The 19,289-nt window shown below is 50.2% G+C and overlaps 1 protein-coding gene across 1 annotated transcript; it reads left to right on the top strand.

Annotated features, from left to right (window-relative positions):
• The first annotated feature begins 4,623 nt into the window (after nucleotides 1-4,623).
• Nucleotides 4,624-18,542, top strand: PAX4 (paired box 4). The gene is made up of 11 exons (XM_073809468.1): nucleotides 4,624-4,652; nucleotides 7,808-7,905; nucleotides 14,134-14,264; nucleotides 14,548-14,763; nucleotides 15,091-15,166; nucleotides 15,715-15,840; nucleotides 16,029-16,111; nucleotides 16,486-16,555; nucleotides 16,942-16,997; nucleotides 17,262-17,403; nucleotides 17,736-18,542. The coding sequence occupies exons 1-11, from the start codon at nucleotides 4,624-4,626 to the stop codon at nucleotides 17,921-17,923; spliced, it is 1,215 nt and encodes a 404-aa protein (XP_073665569.1). The 3' UTR covers nucleotides 17,924-18,542.
• The last annotated feature ends 747 nt before the right edge of the window (nucleotides 18,543-19,289 follow it).

Here is a 19,289-nt window from a genome sequence, read left to right as displayed (position 1 = left end):
TTCATCATTTGGGTAACTAAGAAGCCCCATTTTGCCTTCTATTGGTGCTTAAGTAAATTATAAACACTACCTTTTGCTCAATCTCTACAACGGGCCAGGCATGGTACTAGATATTTTGTATATACTATCATATGATCTCATGAAATTGCTATAATAATCCCCCATGGGAGAAACGTTGTTTCCACTGTAAAGGAAATAAAACGGAGACTCAGGGGGACAGGATTCCAACCCAGGTCTGTGTGACTCCTAAGTTCAAGCTCTTGGTCCTTCTGTCCATCTATCCGTGAGGCATGGTTTGGGAAGCCTCTTTAGAGGCCGTCCCACCTCATACAAAGGCTGAGGTCGTTGTCAAAGACATCCTTTCAGTAACATTTAATAACATTCACCTTATCTACCCATTTTTTCCTTATCTCACAAGGTCTTCTGCCCACCCAGCTTTTATTTTCCCCATCAAATGATTCTTGTTTTTTCAGTCCTAGAAACAAAATGCTGGGCTAGATGAGTCATTGTTTCAAGCCACTGTGACACTTTTCTGTGTTCCTCCTACAGAAACTGTTATCTAGCACCTTGGGTAATTTTTTTCTCTTTTATCCAACTCGACTGTCCTTTGTCTCCCAAGAAAATTTCTGTTCCTACAAAGTAGCTATTAGAGGGAGTCTCCTCTAAGCTCCTAGGGTTAAGACAGAGCTGAATATATCTGAGAAGGTTTGGAAGTCCTGAAAATGATCATTAAAGAGGGGATTTGCTTTAATAGTCCCTGCTGGTCCCAGCCCCACCCCCATTTCCAGGGCCTTTGCCCCCTCATAGGGATTCCTCCCTCCCAGGTTCTAGGTAGCCAAACACTGCCCTCTGGCTGCCCAGTGGAGGCCTTATTGGCAGGCTAGGCCCAGTAGTTGGCCCTCACCTCCTTCTCCACCCAGCTCACATATTCTGGATGTCATAGGATGGTCAAGTTGTTTGCAGGAAGCAGCCAGATAACTTCAGGGCTTGTTTATCAATGGACCGTGGACAGCTCCTGATCAGCTCCTTACCTTAGGGCCTAGAATTTCCAGGGAGAGACAGGATAAACCTAAAAGGAAATCTAAAAACATTGACAAGAACATGACAATCAGCACACAGTGATGGTGGTCCTTAGGAGTGGTCCACAAACAAGAACTTGCGGTGAGAGTATGAGGAGAAATGGCACCTTGGTGAGAGCCAGGAGGATTATTGTCTTGCTGGGCATTTGCTCTGCAGTCCCTACCAAGGGTAAGAACTCAGTTTTGGGACCAGACAGGACAGGATAGAGCAGAAGATGCTCCCTTCTTGGGATATGTCTTGGAGGGGCATGATTCTCTCTCTCCAAATCTCAGTGCTGAGAGGTTACCATAGGAAAGGTGCTAATTAAAACAATGGGATCATTCCTGTTATGGGTTGAATTGTGTCCCTGAAAAATTCATATGATGAAGTTCTCACCCCCAGTACCTTATAATGTGACTATATTTGGAGATGGGGTCATTGTAGATGTAATCAATTAAAATCAGAGGTCATACTAGAGTAAGGTGGGCCCCTAATTCAATGACTAGTGTCCTCATGAAAAGAATGCCTTTTTTGAAAACACACACACACACACACACACACACACACAGACACACAGACACACACACACACACACACACACACACACACACACACACACACAGAGGAAGAACGTCATGTGAACATTGGAGCCATAAGCCAATGAACTACCAGAAGCTAGGAGAAAGACCTGGAACAGATCCTTCCCTAGAGCCTCCAGAGGGAGCATGGCCCTGCTGACACTTTGATGTCAGACTTCTGCCTCCAGAGCTGTGAGACAATAAATGTCTATTGTTTAAGCCCACCCGGTTTGTAGTATTTTGTTACAGCAGCTGTAGTGAATTAATACATCTCCCTATGACAAAAAGAAGCAGGTAAACTAGGGTTAGTTTATTCATTAGAAAGATGAGGTCCCACAGCAAATAAGTGGCCATTTGGCCTAAATCTCATTTTTTCCAAGCAATGTGCTCCCCTCCACACACGTGCCAGGGGTGTCCTCCCACCCTCTCTTGATGGAGCAGGACAGAAGATGCCACGCAGTCAAGAGGCTCGATTTCCTATGTCTTCTTTCTCATTTCCTTCCCACATACTACTTCCTTCTACTTCAAACTTTCCCCTTTCATCTCCTACTCCATACATTTTTAAAAGATGGGAGTGAGTTAGGAGAGGAAGAATGTAGAAGCTAGGAGGCATTTTATGTTTTTTTTTTAATTAAATTAAATTAATTAATTAGTTTAGTTTTGGCTGCGATGGGTCTTGGTTGTTGCACGCGGGCTTTCTCTAGTTGCGGCAAGTGGGGGCTACTGCTTGTTGCGGTGCGCAGGCTTCTCACTGCGGTGGCTTCTCTTGCTGCGGAGCACGGGTTCTAGGCGCACGGGATTCAGTAGTTGTGGCACGCGGGCTCAGTAGTTGTGGCTCCTGGGCTCTAGAGCGCAGGGTCAGTAGTTGTGGTGCACGGGCTTAGTTGCTCCGCAGCATGTGGGATCTTCCTGGACCAGGGATCAAACCCATGTCCCCTGCACTGGCAGGCGGATTCTTAACCACTGCGCCACCAGGGAAGTCCCACTTGGGCATTTTAACTACTCTATTTTGACCTTACCTTCTTGTCGCCTTTCCAAGCAGACCAGAGCTCAGGGGATTCACCCTCCAGTACAGAGAAACCCCAGCATCTGGAAGAGAGAGACAAGCTGTCGTTTTCCTATTTCAATTGCTTGGTATCTCCGTGGACTGGCTGATGAAATTCCCTTGCCTTGTCTTCACTCTCAACTGGGGCTCTCCCAGTACTCAAGATATGTGAACTTGGAACTCCAGGGGAGTCTGCTCTTTACAGACTTGCTTTGCTTCTACCCTTCATCTTCATAGACTGACATCTCCATTATTGCCCAGGGCTCATAGACTGACAGCTCCGTTCTTACTCAAGGTTCCACCAATAGTTTCAAAAAGAGCTTTAATTTTTTGAGATCAGGGTGATAAAGAGAAGGGAAGCATGCATAAGAACTTCCTTTTCAAAGACATCATTCTAAGTGAAATAAGCCAGACACGAAAGAACAAATATTACATGATCCCACTCATGTGGTACCTAGACTAGGCAAATTAATAGAGACAGAAAGTAGCATAAAGGTCCAAGTGTTAGGGGGAGTGCGGAAAGGGGAGTTATTGTTTAATGGGTACAGAATTTGCGATGATGAAAAATTCTGGAAATGGATAGTAAGGATGGATATACAACACTGTGAATGTACTTGATGCCACTGAACTTTACACTTAAAAATGGCTAGAATGGTAAGCTTTATGTGGTGTATATTTTCCCACAATGTAAAAAGAAAAGAAAATACCAGAGGTAAAATCAGCATTCTTTATTACTGATCCACCAGAATCATTTTTTTCTGAGTTACTAAGATTGGTATCTTTGGGCAATTACGTTAGATAGTTTGACTGATATTTTTACTGGTTGGTTTAAAATAAATTCCTTCTTTTCTCCTGAAAAAAGAGAATTCTATTCTCAAACCCAGCTTCCTTAACAAGGCTAATAACACCCAAAGGATTTTACTCTGTTGGGTTCCAGAGCATGTGTTTTCAATTCCATCCCTGGAGGAAGTCAGACTCATGGTGTGGAGAGCGGCTATTGGACGATACGGGATTTAAAGGAGAACTGGTGTTTCAGAGCGCTGGCAGGTGCCAAGTCTTTCCCAAGTCTGCATCTCTTTTCCCCCTTCTGACCTGATGCTGACTCCCCTGCCAATCACAGTGCTCGGACTCTCAGGGGAGAGGTGATGAAGGAAGCCTGGGTTATGAACAATTACTATCAAACTCAGGGTCCCTACGAAATGCAGAGCACTGGGCAGGCTGCAGGGGGAGCCCACGTGCAGACCCTGCAGGGCCACCTGGCTCTCCCAGGCAGACTCCCAAGTAGCTGATCCCCCGTGGCTGAGGTCAAGCAGCTCCACCCAGCGTCTCTCCAAATACAGCTTGACTGGGATAATTACTATTATATATTATGAGAAACAGAAAGAAAACTAAGAGAAAGAACTCAAAGTACCAAGAGACAAGAGAAACCGGCATAGTGGGTGGAGAAAGTGAGGGCTTTGGTGAACCATCTAAATGTTGAATAGTGGGAGAAGAAAAGAGAATCAGAGAGTAAACAGAAGCTTCCATGAAACATCACTGCTGCTGCACTTTCTTCCACAAAAGAGAGACAGAGACAGAGAGAGAAAGAGAGAGAGAGAGAGAAATGTGGAGCCGTCTAAGGAAGGTTAAAATAATTGATTTCACGTAGTGGACATTTGAGAGCGTAAGAGCGAACAAGAAGTGGACCTGAGGACTACAGTAAAGAGAAATTAGGTAAGCTGAGGGTTGGTGGTGAAAGGGATGCCAGCTGGGCTGATGATGAAACCTGGGACGCGGACCATTCAAAGCCTGGTTACTGTGCTTGATGGTGCCAAGCCAGAGACAGTAATGAGACTTGATTTATAATTACCTGTCTTTACACAGCTTGTCCTCTGGGTAGTAGAGTGACTTCTGTTGGGCTGAGCAGATGTTGCTTTGGGGGCCTTTGTGGACACAGTAAAGATGACGAGCTCTGGATTCCTGGGACCGAGGTAAGATCCTTATCCTTGGGGAGGGAGCTCTCTTCCCCATTGCCTTTGGGTCTTGCTAAGCAGCGGAAAGTTACCCAAGCTGGAGCACTGAGCTTTCCTAGGTAGGACCTATTACAGACATAGTTTCAGTGATGACTAGATCACATTAAAACAGTTCAGTCCCCTCTCACTCTATAGTGAGACCAAGACCAAGATCCCACAACCTTCAAAAAGCATAGAGGCAAAGACCTGGGATCATCAATGACTCATGTTCCTCCTCCCCTTCCCTTTCAAAAGTGCAGAAGTTTGTGGATATTTCAAAGGCAGCAGAAAGATAGCCACCCCACTATCTCCAGATAAGGTGGCTCTAGGTCAGAGAAGGAATTTCATATAGTAGGCTTAATGAGCCCAGGGATCAAGAGGGTAAACTGAAGAGCAGAGAGACTGAAATGACAGGAGTGCAGAATTAAGGCAGCAAGGGCGGGGCTGGGAAGGTCCTAGGCTGGAACGGGTGAACTCAGTCAATAGATCACGGCGTCACCTGTTGGCACATAATAGTATTAGTAACAGTAGTAACAACAATTATAGTGTGATACTTAGAGTGAGTGTTCTGTACACGTGCATGATAAACCCTGTCCTCAGTCTCAAAGCTGGATCTCTGAGAGAACACTTCCTAACTCATTTTATGAGACCAATATTAATTACCCTAATATCAAAAGTGTTAAAGACATCATAAGAAAGGAAAACCGAACACCAGTATGTTTCATGAACATAGATGAAAAAAATCCTCAGCAAAATATTAGTAAATTGTACCCAGCAATGTCTAAAAAGAATCATACATCATGATCAAGTGAATTTACTCCAGGTATGCAAAGCTGGTTCAGCATTTCAAAATCAATGAATGCAATCCATCACATCAACAGGCTAAAGAAGAAAACAAAATCATATCAATTGATGGAGAAAAGGCATCGAACAAAATCCAATACCCACTCATGATACAACTCTCATCAGACCGGGAATAGAGGGGAACTTCCTCGGCTTCATAAAGAACATCTACAGAATTTACACCTTAGGTTCGTCAATTGTAACAAACTGGAGATATCGAATATGGGAGAGGCTGTGCGTGTGTGGGGACAGAGGGTAGATGGGAAATCTCTGTACCTTCCTCTTAATTTTGCTGTGAACCTAAAACTGCTCTAAAAAAATAAAGTCTATGGGTATGGTGACGCCTTTTTAGATACAACACCTAAGACACGGTCCATGAAAGAAATAATTGATAAGCTGGACTTTATTACAATTAAAAACTTCTGCTCATGTCCGGAGACTGTGCTCCACAACGGGAGAGACCACAACAGTGAGAGGCCCACGTACCACACACACACAAAAAACAAACTTCTGCTCTTTGAAAGACAATGTGAATAGAATTAGAAGGTAAGCCACAGACTGGGAGAAAATATTTGCAAAAAACATATCTGATAAAGGAATATTATCCAAAATATACAAAGAACTCTTAAAACTTAACAATAAGAAAACAAACACCTGATGAAAAAATGGATCAAAGCCCTTAACTGGACATCTTACCAAAGAAGATATACAGATGGCAAATAAGCATATGGCAAGATTATCCACATTGTATCATTAAGGAAATGCAAGTTAAGATGACAATGATATACCCCACTAGACACCTATTAGAATGGCCAAAATCCAAAACATTGACAACACCAAATGCTAATGGGTTTGTGAAGCAACAGGAACTCTCATTCATTGCTGATGGGTGTGCAAAATGGTACAGCCACTTCGGGAGACAGTTTAGTAGTTTTTTTACAAAATTAAACATACCCTTACCATGTGATTCAGCAAGTGTACTCCTTGCTATTTACCCAAAGGAGTTGAAAACTTGTGTCCACCGTAAGTGCATGCATAAATAAACTGTGGTTCATCCATACAGTGGAATGTTACTCAGCGCTAAAAAGAAATGAACTATCAAGCCGTGAAAAGACATGAAGGAATCTTAAGTGCAAATTACTAAGTGAAAAAAGCCAGTCTGAAAAGGCTACCTGTCGTATGATTCCGTTACATAACGTTCTGGAAAAGGCAAAACTATAGTGATGGTAAAAAGATCAGTGGTTGCCAGGGGCTTGCAGGCAGGGAGCGGGGTTGAATAGGTGAGGCACTACAGACCTCTTAAGGCGGTGAAATTACTCTGTGTAATACTGTACTTGTGGATACACAACCTTATGCATTTATCAAAACTTATAGAACTTTACAGGACAGAGAATGAAACTTAACGTATACAAATTTTAAAAAACTACCTAGAGGTTAGGGAATCCTAAAACGAATTGCAGAATATGACTAAATAATCTAAGTGTATTACAAATGTATGAAACAGCTTCAGGGACGGGAGTGGGGAAAATCAAGTTACTTGATTTAAGTAACTTTGGAAATGAGTGGAGTCTGTAAGACTAAAGGTAAAATAAATTGTACTTATGTATTGTACAGACTTCACAGGTAAGCAAGGGAGGAAACCAGAATGATCCATGTGATAATGGACTGGAGTTGGAGACATCAGTATGAACTCATGTTTAGTTTAATATCGATGCAAATGGTTACATATGGAACTATTTATAGATATGTCTATATACATGGATTAGTACACTCATGTATATTTCTTTGCTCTGTCAGCTGAAAGAACCCAGAAGCACTGACACCCCAGTGGCAGCAAGCATGCCTAGTGCCCAGGTCTTTGTTTCTCATACCATTCTCCAACAAAAGGTACCAGAGCTCCTTGGAGAAATGGCTGATTCTAGGCCTGGGGCAGGAAATATACAAGATAAATAAGGAGACACTCAACACACACAAAACAAAAACTGAGCCCCATGAAAATGGGGGTATGTCAAAGGGACAAAGGAGGCAACTGAAAGAGCTCCCAATGGCCAAAGCTAGAACGATTTGAGCAACAAAAAATGTAGCATATTGGATAATGATATTCCAAAGAATAAAATAAGTATCTGTAGTCCATATTGACAGACATACATTACTGAACAAATAAGTGTGAGAGAAGTAAAAAGTCTCCTAAGCAGAAGAAATCCAAAATCAATGTAGACACTTCACTCTCAAGCAGGTGAAGCGTAACTCCCCACGCCTTAAGTGTGAGTTGTACATAGGACTTCCTTCAGAAAAGTACCGTATGGAAAAGAGGGGGAAAGATTAACTTCGGTGGGGAAACCCAATAAACGCTACCTCAACCGGATGATCAAGGTCAGCATCAACAGAGGTAAGTCACGTTGACGTGTGATGTGACATGACGAGGACCGCACTTTACCTTTTTCAGTCTTCTTCTTCAAAACCCATAAGCCCAGTCTGATCATGAGAAAAACATCAGACAAATCCAAACTAAGGGATGTTCTACAACTCCTCAAAATTTTATACGTTATCAAAAACAAGAAAAATCTAAGAAACTGTCACAGCCAAGAGGAGCCTCAGAATACCTGGGGACTAAATGTAGCGTCCTGGATGGAGTCTGGAACAGAAAGAGGACGTTAGGGAAAAGCTGAGGAAATCTGAATAAGGTATGGACTTTCGTTATTAATAGCATATCCATCTTGGTTCATTAATTATAACAAATACTAGTGTAAGATGTTCATGATAGGGGAAACTGGGTATAGGGTGTATGGGAACTCTCTGTATTATCTTTGAAATTTCTCTGTAAATCTAAGACTGTCCTAAAATACAAAGCCTATTAAAATAAAATGTATTTTAAAAATGGAATGCTATCTTCCTCCCCAGATCTTCCACGTCATGCAAAGTTGGGCAGGATGGAGTGGAGAAGATTTGCAGAGCACAGAGCTAGCTGTCCCCAAGGAATAAATGGAACTTTGGGTCACCAGGCGGGTCTGAAAACCCCAGTCAGGATGCAGCCCCTTCCCCTTGGGCAGGTCTGATGTGCATTTGGACCCAAGGACGCACTCTCCACAAGTGATGGGCCACTGAGGTCTGAGGCGCACAGTGCCAGACCTGGCAGCTTTGGGCTGGGCTCTTCCTCACCTGGCCTCCTGGAGCCCTTGGCTCTAACCCCTGAAGTCCCGAGCTCTGCTGGAGGTTGTCTAGGGGAATAAAGACTCCCCACCCCACCCGGCAAAGCCTGGTCCTAGGTGAAACAAGGGGAGGGTTGAGCTCAGAGGTTAGGGGCCCGTGTTGAAAAAGAGGGAAGAGGGGGGCATTTTCTGTGTCCCCAGTTAGGAGGAAGTGCTCTTCACTCTCTCTGTGGCACATTCAGAGGGAGGGAGCTGAGTAGCCAGCGTTTCAGACGCTGAGCGGAAAAGCGCTGGGATTTGCAAGTGTTATAACGGGGTGTGGGCTGGGAGAGTAGGGTTGGCAGTGTGGGCAGTTGCAGATTTAGCACCAAGCTCAGGAATATCCAAGGAACTTGAAGATACCCCACATTTTTGTAGCCAGGAAACTACTACGACTTTAAACTCGGAGGCACGTGCTGCCAGCGAGTGGTTTAGGCGAGGTGGCCAGTGCGCTCTGGAAAGCTGAGGGCTGGCAGGAGATGGGGCTCGCTGGAGAGAGGGAAGATGGGAGCCAGAACCCCACAGCCTACAGGGAGGTGCCACAGGGAGGGGCGGAAACAGCCTGGAACTGGCATTTCCACCCCCAGTGAGTGCCCAAAGGCCGGGGTGAGGTGTCAGAGGGAAGCCGTCGGTCTCTGTTCTGGCTGCGCCCTGCCCTCTCCAGCTTTACGCACGGGCTTGTCTTGTCTGCTGGCCCCTTGAAAAGGGCAGGGGAACTCCAGCCGCCTCTCCCGAGGACAGATCTTTTCGCATAGCTACAGGGCTTTACACCAGGGGCTCCCAAGGGCAGAAGAAGCCAGCTGTCAGGGCTCTACAACAGGGCGAAGGACAAGCAGGAATGGCCGTGGGCGGACTGGAGAGGGGCGCACAGGCTGGCTGGCGGGTGGCAAGACCTCTGAGTTAATGTATAATTGACAGCAGATGGCAGGGGCTGGCGGCAGCCTGGGGCCTGGGCCCAGTGAATGAGGGACAATTAGCCCCAAGCCCGGGGTTGGGGGGTGTGTGTAGGTTGAGAGAGCCAGACAGTGAAGGCAGATATTTGCTTCTCAAACAGTCTGGTGCGTTGGGCAGAGGGCTGAGTGGCTGAGCCTCTGGGCTGGCGAGGCCCCCCTGCCACAGCCCTTCCTCTCTTTTCCCTCCCCCCATCACCTCTGGGTCGAAAGCCTCTGTTTGTTCAGACCCAAGAGTGTGTTGTAAAGGTGGGGGGAGAAGGTAGTTTATGGGGGAAATCGCTGCCGCCACCATCTGCCAGGTCTTGTCCCTTCTCCCCCTGACACCCCTATCTCCACCCTCACACAGCTGTCTATGGGAATAGTGGGTCTGGACGTGGAGCCTTCGTCCCCCAGATGCAGGGGCAAATCAAGAGGAAGGGATGAGGCAGGAAAGGAGGAGTAAGATTAGAGCTACCACATGCCTTCCTTGGGAACTCCTCTCACCCAGGCATGGCAGAGGCCAGGGACCAGCAGTCCCAGCTGCCCTGGGAGTGAATGGCCTCTACAGCCACCCGAGCGTGTGCTGTCCTGCCCCTGGTGCTGAAACCGCCTGCTGCAGTCTCCCCTGTCCCCGAGGGCTCCAGGCTAGTCTGAGGATGCTGGAGGAGGTTGGAAGAGAAGGGCAGTACATGGCAGGGTAAGGTAGAAAACCCACTTCTGTGATATATTTGGCCCTGCTTTGAGAATAAGAGTTCTCAATCCTAGGATCAAGCTGAACATACAACATCAACACCCCTGCCCCCCAAACCAAAGCATTTACCACTGAAACCTATTCTTCCCCGCTCTGGGTCTAGTGTTAGAGCACCACACCCTGCTTACTTTCAGCCTGACTTCTGAGAGGGTTTCACGGACTCCAAGGTATGCGATGGACCCAAAGAGCTTCCCATGCCGGCTCCTTCACAAGGGGTCTGCCCGAGACCATGGTGGCAACAAAGCTTCCATGCGCTGGGGGCTTCGTTTCCCTTCCAGCTACTGGCCCCCCCACCTGAACAACAATCCAGATAACCTGTGGTATTCTCTGCGGGAACAGGAGTGTCATTCATAGCTCAGAGTCTAAAAGCACCAAATCCCGCGTAGAATGGAGCCTGATAAATCGAGAAATGGATAAACACCCCACCTGCAACCTAACTCCCTTCAGAGGCTCATTCCCTCCATCGCTCCTGTTGCCAGTGTTCTAAAGTCCCGGGTCCCCCAGTTTCCAGGCAAGAACTCATCCTGGGCGTCACCTCAGTCAAGGAGCCAATTGAAGGGTTGGTGAGGACACTCTTGGGAAGAACTGGTGCTATGTGACACTCTCTCTATGCACACCGCATTCTCTCAGAGATCCATGAGCCAACTTGGCCGGTATTTAGGTGTTGGTCTATATACCCATGGACCTTTTATAGCAATACACATAGGACCCAGGAGTTGACCTGGAACCCAGAAGTGCGTTCTGGCTGGGAAGCTGTGTCTGTGGTTCTGGAATTCATGTTTGGGCTTCCGTGCATTCAAAGCCTTGCGGACACAGTCTGAAATTCCCCATCCTCCTTATTCCCCATTCCCTTCAGGAGTACTGGCCCCTGAGTGGGTGTGCTCAGGAGTCAGGGGGCCTGCATGAGACTGGCTCTGTACCTGCTTCAGGGTGGCAGGTAGGCGCAAGGTAGGCTCTGAGGACTTCCGGTGGAAGGACACAGTGGGTCACTGGCTGTGGTTTGCCCTGACTCAGGGCCGGTGTCAGTCAGCCCCATGCACACCTCCCTCCTCCTCTCTCCTCTGCTCATGGCCTGTGACATCACTGGCTGCTCCCAGAAGGCTGCCCTCTGCTCCTGAGCACGGGCTTTCTGTGGCTCTGGACCCCCTGGCAGGACTGAAGCAGGAGCAGAGTGGAGGCTGTTAGCAGGACCAGACCACCACCACCATCCCTGGAGCCTGCAGGGGTCTCAGGAGCCCAGGCCAGGAGACTGAGACCCCCCCACCAAACAGGTAGCTCACTGCAGGCTCATTGTCTGCTCCGCCTCTCATGCTGGTTCCATGTCTTTGTGTGGCCAAGCCAACCTCTCTCGTCCTTTGTCTTTGCAGCCACCACCCTCCTGCCCCTTCAGCCCCCTCTCCTGCTCTCCCATCTTGTGAGGACCAGTTCTTTCATCAGACAAGTTAATATGAACGTTGGAAATGTGTGGTGTGGTGACCGGGGATGGCTTTCTGTTTTGAGTTGGGGTGATTTTAGGTTTGGAGATGATTTAGGTTTGGATGTTGAACCTGAGACCCCACAGCTCCTCTGAGCTCTGATCACCCGGGGGGACACAGTCCTATCAAGGATTCAGGGTTCGGCTGATTTTCTGAGCTTCCACCTGCCCCCGCTATCCCGGCATAGCCTTTACATCCCCAGATTGACTTTCCTCTCTCTATTGCTTTGGAGGCAGCAGGCGTGGAGGCAGAGAAAGAGAGCCTCAGGATTAGAAGCTGGAAACTGCAGCTTCTGAGGAGGGACTGGCTTCTAAACCTCCTTGAGCTTTACTCCCTGGGTGATCCCTGATTTGTGGGAGCCCCAATCTCTGCCTCAGTTTTCTTTCTGGAGAAACCTCTGCCTTCCTTCCTTTCTGGAAAGATGAGAGCATGCAGGGGAATGTGTCTCTAACCGTCTAGAGAGGAGTGAGTAAAAGCTGATTTATCTCCTGAAATTTATCAAGTCGCTCTGGCTGCCATAGTCTTTGTGAGTTCATTGTTGTTTCCTTCGCGCTCGTCCCTCCTCCCTGCTTGCACTGTAATCTCTTGGAGGGCGAAAACCTTGTCCCTATTCTTTTTACTCCCTTCATCTTGAACAACCAGCTATGTGCTCATGATTAGTACCTTATTCAGTAAATAATTGCAGATTAGTTAACTGAGCCAAGATGGCATGGTTATTACAGGAAAGTTCTATGCATCAGCTATTCTCTGGGGGGACCTCCAGCCCTGCCAGGGGTCCAGGCATGAAAGGGGGAGGCTTCAACTCCCACTACTAGCAGATAAAAGCAAGACGGATGTGGTGGCCCACGACCTGTGTCCTGGGCTGCCAAGAAACTCTCTCGTGCTCGCACTGGCTTCTATACAGATCAGAGACAGCTCTCTCCTGCTTCTCCCTCTCTCCCTTTGACATGTCTTCGGTAAACAGTAGTTGCAAGAATGAGTGTCTGGTCCCAGAGACTTGGCCTCTGAAAGTATGAGATCTAGACCTCTCCAGAGTTAACAGGGAGCAGCAACCCCAGCGGGTTAGAAGCTGTCAAGAGAGGTGTCTTCTGGGACAAACCAGGACTTCAGGCTTGTTCATCTCTACTTCCAGGGGGTGGGACCCAAGCCTCAATGCCAGCGGGTAGAGCTGAGCCCTGGTGTTTCCCCAGACCTTCTTGGAGAGTATCAAAAACCAGAGCAAGACCCTCCCATGAGGTGCTCTGAAGGAAGCTTTCTGGCTGGTGGTTTGGAGAACATAACATCAGGACCTGCATGAGAGTAAAGGCAAAGCCTTGAACCTGGTCCCCACCTCAGACCAGGGATATGGAGATCTTTGGTCCCTGGTGCCCTCTCTGGCTGGGCATAGCATCCTGAGCTTAGGAGGCAGGACTTGGTCCCAAGTGTATCACCTGGTGGCTGACAAGGCTTTTGAGGGGTCAGAGGCGACAGTGGTCCGTTTGGAAAAGGGAAAGCATCGTCCATTTTTACCTGACCTCTTGTATGGAACATGTGAGAAAGAAAGCCCTCCCACCCTCCCAGGCCCTTATCAGGACATCCAGAAAGATCCAGTCCTCTGCTGGCTCTGTGATGTTTTAATTCAAAGGTTTAGTAAAGAGAAATTCAATTTTCGTAGCCAATCTACTGGCAAACTTTAGAAACCTTATCCTCTATCACAAAACACCCCAAGGCCATTCTAAGCAAGGGATTCTGCCCAAGGAACCCTCGATTACGGCAGGTCCAGCCTCAAGAACAAAAAAGGAGCTCCCAGGAGGAACTCCGCTCCCCAGTCTTCCCAGTTCCTGCCCTTCTGTGAGGAGGCCCAGCCTGGAGCATGCTGCAGGACGGTAAGATGCCCAGGAGAAGTGGGAAGAACAGGGTAGCATAGGAGGGCGGGAATGGCTCCGGGCTCCGCTTCCATCCACGTGGGTTCATGTGCCCTCAGCCAGCGTTCTGGGGGAGCCCCTCCCAGTCACTCCCTCCCCGTTCCACCCTGCTTCCCTTAGACAATGAGGGCCAGTGCATGTGGCCAAGGAGCAAAGACTCACACATGAGGCAGCTCCCAAAGAAAGTGGCATGTCTGGGGGACCCTGGGAGCAGAAGGGGAGCAGTCCCCTGGAGAGAGGATTTTCTCTGTGGTGGGAAGCCAGGCTACCGGGGCCTGAGTAACCCTCTCCCAGGAGGGTCCTCCACGCTGCAGGCGGGCTGGGGAGAGGGGAGACTTCAGGTACGAGGCCTCCTTCTCCTGCCCAGGGATCAGCAGTGTGAATCAGCTGGGGGGGCTCTTTGTGAATGGCCGGCCTCTGCCCCTGGACACCCGGCAGCAGATCGTGCAGCTGGCCGTCAGCGGGATGCGGCCCTGTGACATCTCACGGAGCCTTAAGGTAGTGTGCTGGGACCTTCACCCAGTGATGCGCACAAGAAGCAGGGAGAAGCGGCCCCTTTAAGGCAAGTCTGGGGCTGTTGCAGACTCGGAGGGCCTTTGGGGCTTGGGCTGCCTCCTTGAGGGCTGGGATAGGGAGCTTCAGGGTTCCAAAGGTGAGGCTAGACTCGACTCTGGGGCCTGATTCAGTCAGTCTCACTTTGCCTTGTAGCTTCCTTCTGTCCCAGGGACTCTCACCCTCTGCCCATCATGCCTCACCTGTCCCTGCTTCTCACCCGACCCAGGTATCTAATGGCTGTGTGAGCAAGATCCTAGGGCGGTACTACCGCACAGGTGTCTTGGAGCCCAAGGGGACTGGGGGAAGCAAGCCACGCCTGGCCACACCACCTGTGGTGGCTCGAATCGCCCAGCTGAAGGGTGAGTGCCCAGCCCTCTTCGCCTGGGAGATCCAACGCCAGCTCTGCGCTGAAGGGCTTTGCACCCAGGACAAGACCCCCAGTGTAAGTGCCCTCCCCTCCCCAGAACCGGAACTGCGGCTGCCAGACTGGTTGTCTGGGGAGGGAGAAGAAGATCCCTTCTTACTTGGCAGTGGGGCCTCCCAGGCTGGGGGGCGGGGCTTCTGGGCTCTCTTCTGACCCAAAAGTTTCTCTTCTGAAAAGCGGTGGTGGTGAGCCAGGTGAGAAGAAGAAAGCGTGGGGCTGAAAGGAGGCTGCCCTTGGGAACGATGTGTGGGCCGGGACAGAGGAGAGAAAGGATACTGGGGAAACATCCTCAGGATGCAACCTGGGCTGGGCACCGTTTCCCCACTCATCACCCCACATCCTCAGGTCTCCTCCATCAACCGAGTCCTGCGGGCGATACAGGAGGACCAGAGATTCCCCGGGGCACAGCTCAGGTTGCCAGGTGGGTCTTGGAGCTGCCTCCAGGGATGTTCAGAGCCAAACCTAAGCATTTTACAGTCCTCAGATTCCTTTCTTGTTCTTTCTTGGATCACCCTCACAACAAGACAATAACGTGGGCCTCACAGGGGGTCTTATTCTCTCCTAGCAGGAGAAAATGGAGGCTCAGAGGAAGGGAAGTAACTTACCCAAGGCCACCAGCTAGTTGTTGGCAGGTCCTGGAACAGAGCGCAGCTCCCTAGGTCTCTAAGTTCACAGGATCTGCCGAGGAGACAGGACTCAGAGCACTTTTGAGGTGCTGCGGGATCAGGCAAGCCTGGCCCATCCTTGCGGCTCTCTCCCCCCACATGCTAAGCATGCTCCCACCATGGCTGCGAACCCTCCCACCCAGTGCCCCTGCGGCGACCCCCGAGTAACTGTGGATGCCCCAGCGGTGCGGCTCTGCTCTCACCCTGCATTGTGCCCTGCCTACAGCACCAGGGACGTGGGGACTCCATCCGACCAGAGGAATCACCGTCACAGACCAGCACCAGCCACTGTCTCCCTTTGCAGCTGTTTTGGCTCCAGTTCCTCCAACGCCACCTAGCGGCTCCGAGGCACCCCGGGGTCCCCACCCAGGGACAGGCCACCGGAATCGGACGATCTTCTCCCCAGGCCAAGCTGAGGCGCTGGAGAAAGGTGCCAGAGCTGGGGCGGACGGTGGGCCACGGAGGCAACGGCCCAGAGGCCTGCGGGCCGAGGCTGAGAGCTGGAGGCCGTGGATGCCCCTGCGTCGGGGAGTAGGGCAGTTCAGGGCTGGCACGGGCGGGGAGTGGGGCCTTGCTCCTCTCCCCGCGCCCTGGCTGTGTGAGCCTCCATCTCTGCAGAGTTCCAGCGTGGGCAGTACCCTGACTCAGCGGCCCGCGGGAAGCTGGCTGCTGCCACCTCTCTGCCTGAAGACACGGTGAGGGTGAGTGAGCTCTGCCACACAGCGTGCACACACCACAAGGACAGCGCGTCTGGGCCGGGCAGGCTTCCGCTTCCGCTTCCGCTTCCGGTGACGGTGACGTAGAGAAGGCGGCCAGAGGCGGAGACGGGCTTGTTCGGAGCAGGAAGGAGCCAGGCTCCTCCCTGTTGCGCTTCTGCTGAGCTTTCCTCTCCATGGCCCGCTCCACGCCTTAGCACTGAGGAAGGGGACGGAGAGCCCAGGCCAGAGCAGGAAGTGGGGACGGCAGGGCTGAGGAAGGGTCTGCACTCCGAGTCCAGGTCAGGAGCACGTGGTGAGAGCAGTAGGTGCTGGGCCTTGGAGCGCACAGCCAGCTGTATCGTTTCTGCCCTCCTCAGATCTGGTTTTCCAACCGAAGAGCCAAATGGCGCCGACAAGAGAAGCTCAAGGGGGAAATGCGGTTTCCAGGTGATTTCTCTGCCCATCCATCCACTCACCTACCCTTCTTTCCTCCCTTCCTTCCTTCCCATCCATCCTTCCATCCATCCATGCAACCACCAAACAATACTCGGCACCTCCCATGCACCAGACCCTGTGTTAGATGCTGGACATACACAATCCCTGCTCTTCAGGGCTGCACTGCCCCCACTTTACCATCCCTGGGATTTAATCCTTCTTCCCCAGTGTCCCAACACCCCGCCTTGGGAAGGAGGGCAGTTTGGGGCTGTAGCATCCATTTCCGCCCCCCCCGCCCGAAGTCATTGCCTTTCCTAGAACCTCCCTGCCTCTCACCTCCACTCCCTGCTCCCCAGACCCCTGTTCCTCCCTCTGGTGCATCCACCCTTACCTTGTAGGTGCTTCCCAGGACCTGACTATACCAAGTACCTCCCCAGGGACTGTCTCTGCACAGGTATCCAGGAAGAGGAGGAAGACTGAAGGGATCACTGTCCCGTTCCCAGTGGGTGCCTGAGCTAGAATGCATGACTCCGCTGGGCCCTCACAGTACATGTTTCTAGAAAGTGCCGTCCTCAGAGTTTACCATGTGAATGGCTCCCTCTGAAGTTGTTCAGGATACAGCCCTGGGGGTGGGGTGGGGTCGTGCAGCCCTGGGGTCCCAGTTGTGCTAAACAGGAGGCATCACTGGCAGCTGAGGGTTTCCTCTTGCTTTTTCCAGCAACCCCCCGGCAGTGTGTCCACAGCGGTCCTACCTGCCCTGGCATCCTTGGCTGCCTCCAGCTATCCGCGGTTCTGGGGGACAGCATCAGACAGATGTCTGAGTGACACTCCACCACAAGCCTGTCTCAAGCCCTGCTGGGGTGAGAATCCAGGCCAGGCCTCACTCCTGCAGGGTGTAGGGAAGGCTAACTGACTCCTTGACCCGCCGGAGGGCATGGATCCCCAGTCGGGGTCATCAAAGGAACCTCAATACAGTTTTCCTCATTCTTTGCATGGCCCATAAAGTTGGGGAGACTAGTACCCCCGAGTCTATACTATCATTGACGGTCAGAGCGGGCAAAGGGGCTGGGATGGAGATTCAAGTGTGTATATCCAGTGTAGAGAACTGATGTCCGCCCCTCTCCCCATCAGTGACTTTGAGGGGTGGGGTGGCAGCAGCGAGCCCAAGCTCACCCTCTCTTCATCCCTACAGGCTACTTGCCCCCCACAGCCGAGCTCCCTGGATTCACTCCTGCTTTGCCATCCTTGCCATTCCTTCCTCTGCCCCCATCGCCAGTCTTGGTACCCATCAGGTCTTGCTCTGGCCTGGCTCCCCACTTCGAGGCCTGGGATGAGGGAGGCGGTCCAGAGTGGAAAGGAGATGGGATGGGAAGGATCTGATACCGCCTGCCCAAGCAGAGCACCGCTCCTTCCTCCTTCCTGTGTCTCCTCCCCATCTGTGGACCTTGCCCTTCTTATATGTCACCTGATTGCAGAAGCCGTGCCCACCCACTTCTCACACTGGCCTTAAGACGCTTCCAGTTGGCAGTGATAAAAACATCTTTTAAATTAGCAGTAGTTCTGTTGTCCATCATGTTTTTCTCATGAGCACTCATAATCCCACCCCTATATTTAACAATTATAAAGTTTGCCATTGGGCTTCCCTGGTGGCGCAGTGGTTAAGAATACGCCTGCCAATGCAGGGGACACGGGTTCGAGCCCTGGTCCAGGAAGATCCCACGTGCCGCGGAATAACTAAGCCCGTGCACCACAACTACTGAGCCTGTGCTCTAGAGCCCACGAGCCACAACTACTGAGCCTGAGCGCCGCAACTATTGAAGCCCATGCACCTAGAGCCCGTGCTCCGCAGCAAGAGAAGCCACCGCAATGAGAAGCCTGCACACCGCAACGAAGAGTAGCCCCCGCTCGCTGCAACTAGAGAAAGCCCGCGCGCAGCAATGAAGACCCAGCACAGCCAAAAAAAAAAAAAAAATGTTTGCCATCTATCTACCTATCTATCTAATTTAGTTATCTATGTAACTATCTAGTTATCATCTAATATATTTATGTGTCTATATAATTAGGTATCTAGCTATTATCTATCCAATCTATCTAATCTTTGTATTTATCTATGTATATATATATCTACATATGTATGTAGATATGTACCTATCTTGGTGTTTGGGTGCTCATATACCCACATGTATGCACATATAACACATACACACACACTGATAGTACCTCATGGCACGTCACCCCTGAGTCCTCCAGCATGCATCTCCAAAAAATAAGGGAAATTTTCTTACATAACCACAACACCATGACCACATCTAAGAAAATGTATAATAATTTCTTAATCTAAGAAGAGAGACATGGGGCTTCCCTGGTGGCGCGGTGGTTGAGAGTCTGCCTGCTGATGCAGGGGACGTGGGTTCGTGCCCCGGTCCGGGAAGATCCCACATGCCGCGGAGCGGCTGGGCCCGTGAGCCATGGCCGCTGAGCCTGCGCGTCCGGAGCCTGTGCTCCGCAACGAGAGAGGCCACAACAGTGAGAGGCCCGCGTACCGCACAAAAAAAAGAAGAGAGACATGAACTCCTTAATTGCATATGTATATATATATTTTTGCACAACAGCACACAGAGTGGAAATGACCCTTTTAAAATTCTGCTCAGCCCTTTATATGTGCTCCTGGGGCATGTTTGCGTGCTTCCTCTTGGCTGTGAGTTCCAACTCATCTCAATTTTGTCTCCCTGCAGAGAAATCACGG

The sequence above is a fragment of the Tursiops truncatus genome, chromosome 9 (assembly GCF_011762595.2).
Source record: "Tursiops truncatus isolate mTurTru1 chromosome 9, mTurTru1.mat.Y, whole genome shotgun sequence".
NCBI lineage: Eukaryota > Metazoa > Chordata > Mammalia > Artiodactyla > Delphinidae > Tursiops > Tursiops truncatus.
This window is presented reverse-complemented; position numbering and strand designations above follow the sequence as displayed.